Source organism: Numenius arquata, chromosome 6 (assembly GCF_964106895.1).
Source record: "Numenius arquata chromosome 6, bNumArq3.hap1.1, whole genome shotgun sequence".
Taxonomy (NCBI): Eukaryota; Metazoa; Chordata; class Aves; order Charadriiformes; family Scolopacidae; genus Numenius; species Numenius arquata.
This window is the reverse complement of record NC_133581.1, coordinates 35220930-35237845: the sequence shown is the minus strand read 5'-3', so window position 1 is coordinate 35237845 and position 16916 is coordinate 35220930. Positions and strand designations below refer to the sequence as shown.

General features: G+C 38.6%; 1 protein-coding gene across 1 annotated transcript in view; it reads right to left on the bottom strand.

The window, feature by feature from the left end:
- Positions 1–16916, bottom strand: part of CD44 (CD44 molecule (IN blood group)) — a 59177-nt gene that overhangs the window by 29994 nt on the left and 12267 nt on the right. The window contains exons 2-5 of the mRNA XM_074149128.1: positions 7092–7257; positions 2731–2867; positions 1232–1303; positions 305–544 (exon numbers count right to left, since the gene is read on the bottom strand). Coding sequence (XP_074005229.1) covers positions 305–544; positions 1232–1303; positions 2731–2867; positions 7092–7257 — 615 coding nt within the window. The remainder of the gene's footprint in view (positions 1–304; positions 545–1231; positions 1304–2730; positions 2868–7091; positions 7258–16916) is intronic.

The window sequence follows — 16916 nt, the reverse complement described above, 5'->3', positions numbered from 1 at the left end:
ATATGTTTTTGAGCCTTTAATGAAACAAACATTTTCATGAGAACAAAAGCAAATTCTTAGAACCATCTATTCTCAACATTCTGGGAACATCTGATGGGCAGCCTGCTTTGTACTCCCATGGAATCAAAATTCCTTAGAAATCCAGAATGCTTCCGTTTTCTTTCAAAGACAAACATTCTCCTTTTATTTCTGCAGGATAGAAATTAGAGCTGATGCTTCTCATTCCCTCACGATATCCTTTAACTAGCAATGTAATTCTTCACTCAGTTATAAGTAAGATATAGTGACAAACTACTGTCCTTACCAGAATCTTCCCTAGGAATGTCTTTTTCACCCCCTCCAGAAGAATGATCTGGCAGCTGTGAGACTGGAGTAGCACTTCCATAATATGATGGGCTGGATCTCCTGATGGAGGTATCCGTGGGAGTTGTATCATGTGTTGATCCGCTACCTACATTTTCATCATCTGCACCTGAGGTTGAGGACTCTCCGCTATGACGCGTGCCATCTGCATTATAACGTGAGCCATCTGCATTGTCAATGACTGTTGGAAAGAGGAAATTAAGCACCTGATAATATCAAGGAGCTACATTGTTATAGTTCAGTAATGATGAACAGTTTAAGTCCTATAACAAAAACTAAAGAGAAACAGTTGTGGGTTACTATCTGTTCATCCATTTTTGCCATCCTATCTAATGTGTCTAAATCATACATCACTAAACTATGTCTAATGTATATATGCTAATGTATATATTTGTCAAACATATAGGGCCCACTCTGCATCAAATATTTTGATCTGACAGCTTGATTTTGAACATAAAATCTTGGCCTCTGTTAAGTCAATCAGAATTTTAGAATTGGGGTAAAGAATTTATTATGAGAGTTTTCTTCCACTTCCAGCTGCTTTTCTAACCAGCAGCCCAAATGAGATGGTAGAAAGGTTGCTGTCTTAAGTGAAGTCTCATATGTCAAAGAAATATTAGTAGCTCTGAGGTGCTAAAAATGTCAAATACCTATATAAAAAATGTTTGGTAGCACCTCAAGACAAAGTAAGCTCCATAGGATTTAGGGGAAGACAAGTGACCAGCTGCTTTAAATGCTGCCGAACATCTCTTGACTTCTTTTTCCTATGTTTGGTTTGATTTTTAATATTAGCAATTGTTCATGTAAAAAAAGATAACCAGATCTTAAAAATGAAACAAGTGGCAGGTCTTTCTAATCAATACAGTACCTATTTCACCCTGATTACTGAGGAGAGAAGTGTCGAGTCTGTCAATTGGCTCACATGTTTTGTCCCTTGTTTCTGTAAAAGAAGGAAAATAGAGAATATCAATTTGAGAAAACTGAGAAAGAGTAATGTTTATACTCATATTAATTGTACATAATCACAAAACGTCAGCTTCAGATGTGGACAACAGAAAACAAATTTCCAAATCAAACATTATTGACTGATCTACTATGTTCCCTTTTTGCTCCTTCCCAGGTGAGGCACTTCAAGATTATTCTGTCAGCTCATGACGAAATTCTCCATTTCCATAACCATTCCAGAAAATGGTTGCAATCATTAGTCAGTTAAAACAGCCTGATGACACAGTTTCAATGCAGACAGCCCCACTGTCTTGGTGGCAGTGGCAGCTCTGATCCTTTTTAGCCAGAGGGATCCCATCCCCTCCACAGAGGGCTCTGCACAGGCAGAGGGTGCCCTGGTTTGATGAGCACTGCTTGCTCCAGCTGGCTGCAGTGCCACGCTTGGGGCCAGTGTGTGAGCCACCTGCTCATAGTGCCAGAAGGGAATGAGAGTCAGGATGAGTTATAAAGCTCCGATGCAAATGGACATCACTGTAGCAGCAGTCATCATCCATGGGTGACAGAGGATGGTCGCTCACCTAATACTATACCAATGCAAAGATGATGATTTTTAATGATACGACCACCAAGAACAAAATCCAAAACTGTCACTGTCATTCAACTCATCAATGAATTTTGCCTACAGTTTTCTGTAAGGTATGATTCCACCGTCAATATAATAATCTACTGAAACTGAAGACACCTGAATTTACTCCAGATTTTATCTTTGAATACTGTGTTCAGCATTTGTCACAGATTATCTACGTTTTCCAAATAATTTAGTAAAATATTTCCAACTATTAAAAAGTTCAAAACCTTAGAAGACAGCAGTCTGCTTCCACCCTGTATCGCTATCTAACTGCCTAATGTCTGAATGGAGATTTGCCACAGAGCAAACATGGGATGAACCTGCAAACAGGAGAGTAGCAGCCACACCCATGGGACTGGGATGGCCACCCTGGGGTTTGGAGCTGCTGCAGGTGGCAGCCACTCTTAGAATCCTTTAAATAACTGCTGTTCACTATAGAAGCTCATGTGTGCATGAACAGAAGCGCTGAGTGCCATTTCCTACAACAGTTATGTCTTTTAGATTCACTGCTGCAGTGGTTCACTGCACTAAGCCATTATAATGAACTGTTCTGAACCTACTAATATAATTCCAAGGGCAGAAAATGGTTTAGTTCAAAACACACTAATGACAGAATGGGTGAAATTCATTTCTGATACTATAGATACACTTCTAGAGGCTGACAAAATGTATTTCTTCTCAGCTGAAAAACAGATGAGATTTAATATAGAAGCCCTCATACCAGTACCTTAAATATGAGATTACATATGTTATTGTTAGTCTAATCTAAAATACATCATAAAGCACATACGTACCTGTCTCATTGTAACAGTATGCATCATACCGACCAGTTGTGTTCGCTGAAAGTTTGTAAATGCCAGTGTGATTTGCTGCACAAAGATGATAGGGATTGATTCGTGGGATAACTATATTTCCCACTACAAAACCATACCTGTGAGGATATTGATGAAGATATAATTATGAAGACACAATACATAAATGTTGTAGCAGATAGCATAAATGTTCTACGTATCTCAAATGGAAGTAATTCTTTTCATTTTACATTATTTTTAAAAAGTCTGTGCGTTTATGCATACTTTTTGTACATGAAAGGTGTTCTTTTCTCACATCAGTCATTATACTCCATCAGACTCACATCAGACATCAGTCTCCAGCTACTCAAAACCATTTTACATGTAATTTCTAGAGCTAAACCCATTTTAATATAGTGAACATCTTATTAGCTAGGATGATCGGTTCCACAGCAAGGCAGAGAAAGCGAGGGACTGAGAGGCAAGCGTACTTTTTATTCAGTGTAAGGTTGTATCACCTGATACTGAAGACTGGCTTATTTTTTCTTCAGGGAGTCACATTTTCATCACTTTGAGCGTTAACATACTGCTCAGTGACATTTCACACAGAAGTGTTAGGTGCTCAATTTATAGTACTTGAGCAAACTTAGAGAATGATTGTAAGCCACATCACTTTCTGCAAAAGCTGACAGCTCATTCATCCACAAATTCTTACTGTATCTTTCAGCTGAACAATGTGGCTATTGTGTACTGCAGTTAACAGAGCTACATAATGCACAATGTGTTATTACTGTTTTGCAATCCCCTAACACCTGATTAATTCCAATGTACTTAGGTGGGAGGTGTGATACAATGGTAATGACAACTGGGGTTTGGTGTGGGTACAATATATCAGGGAGCAGTAAATTTCATAGCTTTGCAGTTTTTCATCTGTGAACCCCATTCCAGTTACATATCTAATGTGCAGATACGTGCAATTCTGAAACTCTCGTGTAGGTGGAATTATAAACCGCTTTGCTCACAATTCCAACTGAGCATACGATGTTGAAACTTAATCATCCGTTAATCACCTACTTGTGTTATGGTCTGTTGATTCATCTTACTCACCACTTCACATGTATTTTGATGATTTGATGCATTATATTTTTTCTCTTCTACTCAAGTTGATAAAAGCTGAGCCTTACTGACAAGGACTTCTAGCACCGGATCAGCAAATGAAAGTAAGAGGGTGGGAGAGCTGACCAGAAGGAAGGGAGGAACAAATCCTGTCTACATGCCTTATATGCCCAAATCTGTTGGACATCCTCTGTTAAACTGTGAATTAGGGAGAATTATATCATTAATGAAAAAGTAGAGCTCCCCACTGCAAAAAACATTTCCCTCTACTCCTTCTTTCAATTATCTTTATGTTTTAACTTCAGAAATTAGTTTCCACATTGCAGAATACTGATAATTGCTAGCACTAGGAACCTCTACCCCTAGGCGTTTAGTTAGGACCCTTAATCTCTACATATTGTGTAGTGCTGGACAATTCAAAATGCTGAGTATGTTCATATGCTAATGTTAGGGAAAGAACATGCCAACATAAGTTATGCAGGACTTTTCCCTCAGAGTAAAGAATTGTCTATAGTCTTTATGAGGTACTATTTTAAATGACATTCCCACTTCTCATAGAAGGATCTTCTAAGAATTACCTGTCCATTGGTCCCTGGCACTATTGTCCACCTCTTTCACCTCTGTGCAGGGCATAATGCTTGTGACAATGAATGTGCCATATGCTGTCATCAATGGTGGTGGATAACATTTATATATATATATATATGAAGGTTTTCAAGGCACTGCACATGTATCTTCCCATGATAACAAATTTTTGTATGGGTCCTATTAATTAGAAAGGAGCTTTATTCAAGTCTCATGGGCTTGCAAGTTGGAGGGAAAGAACATTCATGCATTAGGCATTAAAAAAATAAAAGCACCACTGACTAAACTGAAATGAAATTCAGTTACAGCATTGGTGGATAAGAGAAGAACAACTGATGTAATCTACCTGGAATTGTGCAAAACATTTGACATCCTTGACATGGATTTGACAAATGGGCCACTCAGCAGATAATGAACTGGCTGGATGACCACACTCAAAGAGTTGTGGTCAATGGGTCGATGTCCAAGTGGAGACCAGTGATGAGTGGAATTCCTCAGGAGTTGGTACTGAAACCAGTGCTGTTTACTGTCTTTGTCAGTGATATGGACAGTGGGATTGATTTCACCCTCAGCAAGTTTACTGACCACACCAAGCTGTGTGGCGCAGTCAATGCACTGGAGGGAAGGGATGCCATCCAGAGGGACTTTGACAGGCTCGACAGGTGGGTCCATGTGAACCTCATAAAGTTCAGTAAGGCCAAGTGCAAGGTCCTACACCTGGGTCAGGGAAATCCCAAGCACAAATACAGGTTGGGTGGAGAATGGTTGAGAGCAGCCCTGAGGAGAAGGACTTGGGCGTGTTGGTGGATGAGAAGCTCAACATGAGGCTGGCAATGGCCACTTGCAGCCCAGAAAGCCAGTTGCACCTTGGGCTACATCAAAAGAGGCATGGCTGGCAGGTGACCCTCTGCTCTGGTGAGACCCCACCTGGAGTACTGCATCCAGCTCTGGGGCCCCCACCACAAGAAGGACATGGACCTGTTGGTGCGAGTCCAGAGGAGGGCCACGAATATGATCAGGGGACTGAAGACAGGCTGAGAGAGTTGAGGTTGTTCAGCCTGGAGAAGAGAAGGCTCTTGGGAGATCTTATAGCAGCCTTCCAGTTCCTGAAGGGGGCCAACAGGAGAGACGGGGAGTGACTCTTTATCAGGGAATGTAGTGATAGGGCAAGGGGTAATGGTTTTAAACTGAAAAAGGGGAGATTTTCCTGTGAGGGTCTTGAGACACTGGAATGGGTTGCCCAGAGAAGCTGTGGCTGCACCATCCCTGGAGGTGTTCAAGGCCAGGTTGGATGGGGCTTTGAGCAACCTGGTCAAGCGGAAGGTTTCCCTGTCCAGGGCAGGGGTGTTGGAACTCGATGATCTTTAAGTTCCTTCCAACTCTAACTATTGTATGAAATAATTTATAGGAAATAGTTGCAAGCAGTATTGGTGCTAGTACTATTTCTCATGGTACCAAAATGAAAGTCTTAAAATTTTGGAGAAATGTCCACTGAACTTTTCTACTCCAGTCAGAGATAAATCACATTTCTCCATATTTGCTGTTTATTTTAGATTGTAATAAAGGTGAAAATCTACTGAAATTTATTTCAAATCTACTGTGGTTTAACAACATGTATCTATGTCATTTGATTTAAAAAAAAAAAAAAAAAACATACACAAAACCGCCCTTCAACTTTACACGTCTTGAGTTCAATCTCTTTTCTGCATAGGCATGTTTAGGATGACTTGGATAGTAAGTGTATTTTGTGCAACAAGATCATGTGATAATCTAGTCTGACATATAGAGAGACTACAGGACAGTCCTGACTTTATTACTGTTTGAACAGAGGGCATCCTTGGGAGAAAAAATTTGATGAAATTTTGGTGTGAAAAGAATCTACTACAACCCTTGTATGTTGTTTCAGCTCATAATTACTATTCTTACATATTTTGTTGTACTAGCACTCTATTTTTTTAATCCAAAATTTTCTATGAGTAACTTCCAGTCTCTTGGTCCAGTTTTCTTTTGCTAAACTGAAGAGTCTGTATTATGCACATTTGTTGCCCTATACATCATTAGTTGCAGAAGATAATTAAGTCACTTGACAGCATGGTTTGGGGTTTTTTAATCATTTTTATAGCTGTCTTCTGAAACTTCTCCATTCACAGATTATAAGAATGCAGTAATACTGCAGCACTTTTTAAACTGGGATGTCAGTTCATCCCTCACAGTACACTTGCTGCTTTTTACTGCTTCTTGAGAAGACAGAGTTCCCTGTACTGTATATACCACTCTTTGACCATATGTCATTAAAAATCGTAAATACTTTTCACGTACTTATCTTACCAGTTAGCCAGTGATACAGTACGATCTGAACATCTTCCTGATTAGTTTATTATACTATTAATCTTTTGTTATCTTTAGATTTTATCTATCAGACATTATGATTTTTTTAAGATAATTGGTAAAAAATATATATGCAGTCAAGGACTTAGTTATTACTGGACCCAGAGCAAACATACACATGCACAAAGATGTTTTGTTCATCACAGAATATAACTCACTTGAGGACTGATACAGCCATCTAATTAACATCTATATGAAGTCAACTGTAATTATTACACTATAGCATGGGTGGATAGGCTTATCATGAAACATTATTTTTTCAGGAATTTCTTTACCTGCAAGTTTCAAATCCAAGTTCATGAGCTCTCTTCAACTGCTCTAGTGTTGCCAAGGTACTATTGAGAGCTCTGCAGAGTTCAACCGCTTCAGATCGCGTGAGACTGTAGCGACCATTTTTCTCAACATGAAAAACTCCTCCATATCTGCAACTTACATTGAATTCTGTTATTGAAAGAAAAGGAAAAAAAAAAGGGATTACAAATTGTTGAACTTAATGCTTCACTGAAGACCTGGAAATGATTTATTTTAAAGTATAGTGCTTTCAATAGAAACCAGCATAAGTAGCAGCTACCATTTCATTCTGAGAGAAAGATAGCACTTTCAATCAACTTCCCTTCTTTGGGCTGAGACACCAGCCTTTCCAAAAATAGCAATACAACACACTTTTGTGAGGTATCTAGCACTTTTAACATGCAGAAGATGTAAATACATTGTGACAGTCTTGGAAGGCACATTACTGCAAAACTAACTGAATATTCAAATGTACTTGAAAACAAAATATTTCATTCATAAAAGAATTTTTGAAAGATGAACTACATGATCATAAGGTTCCTTAACTATCTCATTGTGATCCCTTCACAACAAATCCTTTTAAATTAATATATACATCAATCTCCAGTTTCAGAACTAGTTTAAGAAACATGTTCCTATTATGAGCCAGACAAAAGCAGAACGCTTGCATTGGTTTGATGCTGCATGATCTACCTGCAACAAAAGCTAAGTTGCACATATATTCTGAACTAGAAAAACATTATACTGTTAAATACTCCCTGAAAGATAATCTTTAAGCTCTTCTTATTCAACCTGCTGAGGCAGATAGAGAAGTGTGCAATACACGCTGTTAAGTGTTCATATAAATGAACTTCATGCTCCCTGTTCACTCGACAGTATTTCCCTCCATTTTGAAAGGCTTCCTCTTGCTGAGCTCTCACTGACACACAAACATCCTACTGCCAACCCATGCCAGAGTTTCATGACGTACTGCAGTAAGCTTATTTAATATTAAAGGACGCCTTAGATGGATTTTAATTTAACATATTCTAAAGGTTTGCACATGGAAGTAACTTTCAATGGCAAGCAGTATGAGGATAAAAATAATGAACAAAATAAAACAAAAATTAGGTGTCACAGTTATGCTGTGCAATTTGTTTTCTGACCTTCAGCCTGGGAACCCTGAAGAAGCAGTACATGCAAAGCCTACAAGAGGGGAGCCACTCATACGATTCACTACAGACACTGAATGAAAGGCACAAGGGCTAGAGGCTTTGAGGAGATCATACTCCCTTCATCTTTATGTTGGAAAGATACTGCCTACCCAGTGCAACAGGTACAGTGTTGGTATAATGGTATAAACCAAGGAAAGTCTGTGACTCAGTAAAATGAGAGCAAAAAAAACTCCATTTGTTTATTTTTTTTAACAGATACATCTAAGAAAGAGGTAAGAATAAGAACAGTAAGAATTATCAGGTGTGTGGAGAAAACGGGGAAAGAACAGAATGCTTCAAAGCAATGCGAAGTAACTTTGCTCCTGCCCCACCTTTCCCTCAAGAGAAAGAAGTGGTTACAACTCCAGACTAGAATGATAACTGCAAAGCATGCTTAATTGGAGTCGCCTATTATTGCCAGTGAAGAGAGAAGCGTGACTCATTTTTATCTTAATTTTAAAGGGAGTTCCACGTGCAAGAAAGGGAAAAACAGACCAGTCTTGTCCAAATATAAAAAGGGGGTGTCTCTACCATCTATTTGAAATTAAAGATGCCATATAATATTTTCCTAAAAGACCCAAAATAAAATTAATGCACTGCATTGCATTAATTGCATTGACACATTCTATGTGAATAACAAGCAACCTTCCTAATGTCATCTTTGCTCAACGTTCTATTTTCTTCTATAGCACAGATGTGAAAGCAAATGATAGTAATCAAGGCGTGCACTCTTCTTTCAATTACTTTTGTTCATTCATAAACTGAGGTTATTCTATCTGAAGCATATCTATTCAATGTAAACTGCAAAGAATCTTCCTTTCCACAGGTAACAGGAAACAATCAAGGAGATAAAATATGAGATTAGATTCAGACTGTATGGTGTGTGAGAAGACAACCATTGTTTGCAGCATAGGTAGGAGTTCAACAGTATTGATGACTGCTTGTCCAAAGGAGCTCGAAAGCTGTGCATCCAATATTAAATAGTTTTACTATAGGCAACAGAATTAATCATTACTTGGATTGCCTTTCCACTAAAAGAATGTAAAAAAAAAAATCTCTTCTCCTACCTCCCCCCCAATTATTTAGGCTGACAAAAATATTTAGTGTAGACAAAATTGATATACATTGCACAACTGTTTAACAATTTGATTACAGTTCTTAATATTTTTATTTTCACAAGTTACAAAAAAAAAATACCGAGATAACATAATTTTTAGTTTTGTAAAATTTATGCAGACTAACATATTTTCTCAAAATACATTTATTTTGACACAGCTGTTTTCTTCCAGAGAAAAACAGTTCTATTAAAATTTCTCTGATGACAGCCATGTCTTGAGAGGTTTTGAAGGCAAGAATGAGGAACCTGTGCGGAAGAGGACACTAACAAATGCATTTTTCTTTCCTGGTGGACTTAATGTCCTGCAACAGGGCTAGAGAGGAGAAGCTAGTGGATGATAGTCTCAGCAAGGTCCCATACATGATTGTGAAATAACTGCAGTGCTTCCATGAGTTCCGGGCGCAAACATACACAGCACTGGTCGTGGGGATAGCTGATGGACTAGTGACCTTCTGTGGCAACATCCCTCACTAAATAGTATTGCATACTCAAAAGCAATCGCCACATATACCCACAAGTCACAAATACAGTCAACAGACGTTCAGGTTGCAGATCCCAATAAATGTTTTCTTACTACAACACAATGACTAGTTACCCTGCATGGGAGGGGGTGGCCCGTGACTACTGCTGTGAGATGGAGCTGCTCTCACAGCTGCCACACCAGTGACTTCTACTTTGACTCCAAATGTTCCATATTCAAAGCCTGACATTATTTTGGAAGTTGTCCAGTGAGTAGCTGTATTAAACATAAACGATCTGGACAGGAAAAAGACTTCTCTTTAGTTTTCCCCTCTTGATTCTCTCTTCCCCGTAGAACGAGACAGGCCAAAATTTGTTAATAATTAAACATAACTCCATGAAGCCCAAGACTTAATATTAAATTTGGGGATCAGAGCACAAAGATGTATTCAATTACTTAAAAGTAACAGCGATTTTGCAACTAGATTTTTTTTTTTTGGAATATCAACATCTTTTCCAACCACTTTAGGCTAATTTCTGAAGAGCTTTCTCTATGAAAGCAGATACCACAACCACTGGCTTTGGGTTGCATTTGAATCTTGCAACTCATCCCAGATTCACTAAAAAACTAAGTGAAGTTCACTTTTGTGAACCCATTCATGGTTTTAAAACGCTACAACATGTGCTCCATTACCACCCAGAGACCCAGTTGTAGTCAGAATCCTGCTTATTAGGCAGATGACTCCTTGAACTCCAGCTGTTGAAAATAAATAGGCTTATTTGCTCAAATAAGCTTAATGGAACTATTTGTGGGCTGCAGTTACATGCACATTTTCCGTGGAAATGCTCAGCCTGGCTCTACATACTGTCCACCAGGACACTTCTGGGAAGTATCTGGCTTATGGCATGAGTGCTGACCAGCTGCAGGGCACACTCACACGGAAGGGCTGAAGCTGCCACGAAGCCTCACTCATGCAGCGTGGGAGATCACATGGGTGTCCAGGAAACCCCAGGCAGAAGTGTGGCAATCCAGTTCTCAGAACTGGTTTTGAAGCCATCCAATTAGTTGGCACTTTGCCCTAAAGTAATGTTGAGACAGCAGGCTTTGTTTTTATTTTGACGATATCTTCTACATGTCAATGTTAAAAATGTTTGTAATATTACTGGAGTATATACACTCTGTTCATGAAGCAGTGAGTGTGGAAAAAGGACTACAGCAGTGCCTAAAGCTCACGTGACATTTCACAGTCTAAGCAAATTGCGTAAATCCAGCATCTCCTCTATGAAGACAGTTAATTACCACATTTTTAAAATGGCAAAATACAGATGCAGAGCATACTGCCCAGAGCTGTCAGAGAATCCAGAATTTTTACTTTACAGTCTCATATTCTAATGCCCAGACAATGGGGACCCTTAATTGAGTTAATGAAAATATTTCCAGTCATATCAATACAAAACTTACATAAAAAGAAAAAGATGGGGTCTAAACTAAATTAACACCTTAAATTCTTTTTTTCCATGCTGATGCTTATAGACTAATTTTGAGTTAAGGAAGAAACATGATTGCTAAATCCAAATCTAAACACATATTCCACCTTTTCCCATACCGCAGGAAGGTAAAATCCATTAATTTTATGTTGATGTTACTTAGCTGGTTTTAACATAGGTTATGCAAAAGATGGATTTTTTTCCTCCGTTTCAAGATACAAGGCAATGCAGAACTCATACTGCGTGGAAAACTATTGCTGATCCCTTCAACCCTTTAAGTTTCAAAGGAGCTGATTCAGAGTGGATTCACAAACAGCACCCACACCTTCCCTTCTGCTCCCTCTCATAGCTGGCAGGCTTTGGGGGGTGACAGGCCATGATCTTTTCCTGACATCCACATGATTTGCTACAGCTGAAAGACGAAATTGTTTAGTAATAGCTTTTGAAAAAGGCAAAGAGTACTAGACATGCCTGAATTGTCATCATCATTAATCTCATCCAGACCATGAGACTTCGGTGACTCATCCCACAGCCACGGAATGCCCCTAAGCCTGCGCTGAGTTTTATGAGCATGGAGAACATTAACTTTCACAAAGGCCATTTCTCCCTGTCTTTCCTGGGATTTCTGGTGCTCTGTCTTAAACGGCTGCATGCAAGCCCTTCTCTGCTATTGCCATTCACATATCTAAATCAGGCTTAATTAATACTTTTCAGCCAAAATCACTAACTCTAGTTGCACTCCAGTGGGCTAGCTGGAGTCCACTGGTGTGACAGAACTGGCTGAGACTAAAGAGCATTGTCCTTTCATGAAAGTGTGAGTTACACCCTGATTATTAATACTAGAGGCTTGTTAGAAGCTGTTACAGTAAGAAGCCAGGTGCAATCTCCATTTCCACCCTGGTTCTGCAACCCTTATGCATATTGAGTAACACTGACTCATGCAAACTCTTCCCATCAGAGCTGATTTTCCATAAAGATTTTTGATCCACTGTATGGCTGTTTCATGCACTGCTCCCTGGTTTTCACTGTTTTCAAGACAATACCTAGAGGTTTCATTCTCAAGGTGGATGCTGTCTTATGCTAAAAAAAAAAAAAAAAATTATTTTCACAACTACAGAGATACATCAAAGCAAATGAAGTGGAAGATTTGCAAGAACCCTGCCTCCCTTAAATGAAAACCTGTAGAAGAATACTTAGACACAAGGCTGTCAGCAGGCTTCTTGGTAAAACCACAGCCTGCATTGCATGGCAACCAGGAAATGTTAGTGTGCTGTTCTCGTGGGGATTTTCCTTTTTGGTTTGTGGCTTAAGATGATTGATAGGTCACCCAGATGTGATAAATTGGGGCTGAAAACAGGGACAGAACAAGGGGTTTGACAGTATGGATAGTTTTCATTGTGTTTGCTTTAATAGAACATAGTTTTTACATTTATTGTAAGAAGTTTGTTCTAAATTTATTAAACAGATTTCAAACTCCAGGCAGATATCCAGGGGTAAACATTTCCTTATAATCACAGATTATTTAATCTTGTACCGATGCTTCTGAACAGGAAAAACCATTACCTTAGCACTGATATCTACATTTTGAATATTACAATTCGCTTTAATGCCTGCTAATAATGAAGTAGAGAGAAGTGGCATATTGGAAACAGATTAACATCTGTTTAGAAGAGACTGATAGTAACTACGGCTCATGTCCAGGCAAATCTAAGAATTGGACCATATGAGTCCTAAGGTCTGAGAAGGTCTGGACAGTTCAAATCTCAGCTCTTGGTTCAGATCTATGTCCAGTTGTTTGGTTTTTCAAATGTTTCTTGGGAAAACTATTTCATGGACAAATAAGAATTCATATTTTACTCCTGACCAGATGCCCTCTAAATAAAAAATTTCATATGGGATGGATTCATGACACATTTCAGGATCCAAGACATTTTGTCAACAGATACACTAAAATAGCCCCATTACCACTATTTTGACATCTGGGAGAACTTGAATGTGCAAAAATATCATTCAGTGATTATCTTATACACTACAATATGCATGGGCTTGGATGGCATTATTATTTGCCGAGTATTCCACCATTTCTTTAGAGGCTATTAGTAAAACTAAAGCAATTCATAGCCCAAACAACTGTAATAGGATACAGAGGCTTCCACCTTTATGTCAGAAGTTGGACTAAAGCCGAGGTCAGTAGTGATGAAAACCACTGGATAGCTGTTTGCTAAGTTATGTAAAACGATTCATTAATCCCCGTCCCAGTCACTAATAGACACATGTCGACATCATTAAAACACACCCATACCTGATTCCCTCAGGGCTTGATGTGGAAAGTAAAATTGTGCTGGGAAAATTTGACTCTCCAACTGGGATGACTGCACACTGATCAAAATTTAGAAGTCAAATTCTGCAGGACCCACATGAGTTATGCAAGTCTGTGTGTCTGAGGTTGCAGTCCTTTACCATCACAACAAAAAAATGCATGTATAGTCATTTAGTGTGGCTGGGTGATGTTTTTCTGTTCTCCCAGTTATTATATTCTTGCTGTGCCAGCCACTATTCTCTACAGAAGAGAAACAAACCTGGAAATAAGCCACCTACACCATAAGCAAGGCTTCTCCAAATAGTGACAGTGATAGTAAGTCTTTACAGATTCTTGGGAGTTGTCAGATGAAATACTTTCCTTGGGTTACTGCCAAGCTGTGAAACTTAAAATGATTTACAGGAAATTTATTTCCAGATTTAGTGGGAATAAACCATATTTTCAGTTTTCAAATATCTCTTATGGATAATTAAATAAAGCAAAACAAGGGTTTTGTTTTTCAGCTTGAAACTACCTTTCATTTTGAAACATCATTAATTAGTTTTCACAAAATAAAACAATTTAAGAAAGTTAAGCTTAAATGTTTACATGGTTGCAATACAAGTAAATGGTTTAAGGAATCCAGTCCAAAATATCCCTGTAGAATTTTTTAAAATGTCATATTTTCATTTTCAGTTTGGCATAGGAAAATGTTGTAAGTCTTGAAAATTTTCATGGGAGAGAAAAACCTAGCTATATCCCTAACAGATTGCTGATACTCGGGGGAAAAAAAATTCCCTGCACACCTGGCTTTTTAAAGACAGTGAAGTCCAGGAAAACACTTGAAAAGGAATTTACCTACATGTTGCAAGGAGTGCCTGCTATAAATAGAGACAAAATATTCTTAGTAGTTGGGTGTGGTTACAAAAAAGTGAAGATGTCTCTCCACAGATCCAGTCAAACCTTTCTTTGAAGTTGTGCCAAAGCTGTTCCTCTTGCCCGGTTATATTTGGGTATCTAATAATTTGTGCTGAAAAAGCAAATAAGACAGTAGCTTTCTCACTCTCCTGTATGCTGTTAACTACATAAAAAGGCATGACATAGCCTTGCTAACCCTGTGATACAAGTGGGCTCAAGTGGATCTCTGAAATGAAAAGGAGAGATGTGACTGGGGACACAGACAGTAGCCAGAAAGGGATATGCTGCATCAGGAGGATCTCCTTCCTCCACCAAACCTTAGTAAGTATTCCTTACATTTCTGTGTTATTTTACTAAGTGCACACTGTCAATGGGATGTGGGACAAAGCTCAAGCTGTTGATTTCCTTCTAAATTGTTCTTCTTAACGAATCTGCCTACTAGCCACCAAAGTCATTGTCTCTGTATATATTTACCGATGGGCAAAAATTTTCAGTCTTTTAATCTGATAACTTTCCTGGCTACTAATTTTAAAAAGTGGGTGTGGGACTGGCACTATTCATGACTTAAGCATTCACAGAGTCACTCAAAATGCAAGTAAGTACAAGAAACATGTTTAATTCCTCAGCAGTTGCTGCGGGAAGAAAAAAGTCTGCTAATGCATCTTCCAAACATACTTTGTGTGCTTGGCAACTGTTGCTCTGGTAAACATCCTGAGTGAGCCTATACAGTGTCATCACTTACGATACACTTCCTTGCTGCTGACATTAATACTATCCTTTTTGTTTCACCTAACAGTGAGTTGAAAGTTTTTAGACTCTGCTAGAACAAGGTACAGCTGCGCAGCACCTCAGTGGAAAAATTACAGGCAGTGAAATCATAGTCCTGGAATTAGGCAGTTATCAGATATGCCCCTCTTGAGATGATGAAAACATAATCATCATTGTCGATACTCAGAAAGCTTCAGGCTGTACAATGAGCAGTCTAACCCCAAAGGCTGAGTAACAGGGACTGTGAAGCAAATCAGTTGGGATCAGTTCCATGCAATCCAGGTGAAGAAACATACAGGAAACAAAGCTGGTGAATAATAGCTGGAGTCTGATTTTCATTGTTTGACTGAAAGCAAATAATTTAGTCATTTGGGATAAAAGCAGGTGAGACACAGTTTCGCTCAGCAGACGGAACCCCAGCCTGGACCTCAAAGGGCCTTTTGCCTGTTCCCTGCTGTCATTCACCCACTGATATAACCTGGACAAGTCAACTCATCTCTCTTTACCTCAGTTTGCAACTAACCTCCTTAATAAAGCAATTTTAGTTTTACTGATAAAGAATGCTATAAGAGCAAAGAAGTATTACTTTTAATTGTATTCTTGCAGCTTTTACATTAGGCTTCACAAGGCCACTTCACAAGAAAACAACAGAGAAAGGAACCACGAGAATCTTTTTAAAAGCTCTGAAAGCCAGCCAGTTAAAACAAAGATAACATTAGTCTGGCAGACATACTAAAAAGAAGGCAGCTGCTCAGAATATACCTCACAATGCAGGACATGTCAAAGGACAAATGACCAATGCAGTCCTCCTGGTAACAAATGATGTCAGGAGAGGACTGCCCAAACAGGAGACATATCAGTACTTATTCTGAACTCAGCTTCCCCACAAGGCAGATGAACACATTCCCATTTTCTTTCACAACTCCTCTCCATCTTTTTTTTTTTCAAATGTTTTTTGTGGAAGTTGCTTATACAAATTTACAAGGAGGTACCTTAAAGCACAGTACAAAGCAGCACAATATTAAACACTTAAATCAAGAATCATAGTTGTTAATTGCATATTGATTAAAATATTGTCCAATAATCCATCAAATTTGGCCTGCTAGAAATCAAACTGGAGAACTGAAATGCATGAATGCATGAATGTAATGCATGATTTAATGACATACTAAATTCAGATTTCTCAGATTAAGAATATAGCTGTAACATTTGTATGTAACTTTGCAGTTTTGAACATGGATAAAGCACTACTTTTGAATATCTATGATTTTCACAAAAAAAGCAGAATAAGGTATAGTATCATTTGCATTCTGAAGGTCTCTAGAATATGGAAGAGTTTGAAGTCCTAACAAATTACTGGATGAACGATAATCAAATCAAAGCCCAAACCTGAAGAAAATTATTCATTAGAATCAATGATTAGCAAAAAGCAGCTGACTTTCTTTGTGATGTTACACTGAAACCCTGCTTTCTTTCCACAGTGGGATTTTGAGTAACTTCTGCTAGCAGTGCTGTCTGGTCATTATCCACACCACCTTTCAAATAGTGTCATTTGACGAGATCAGAA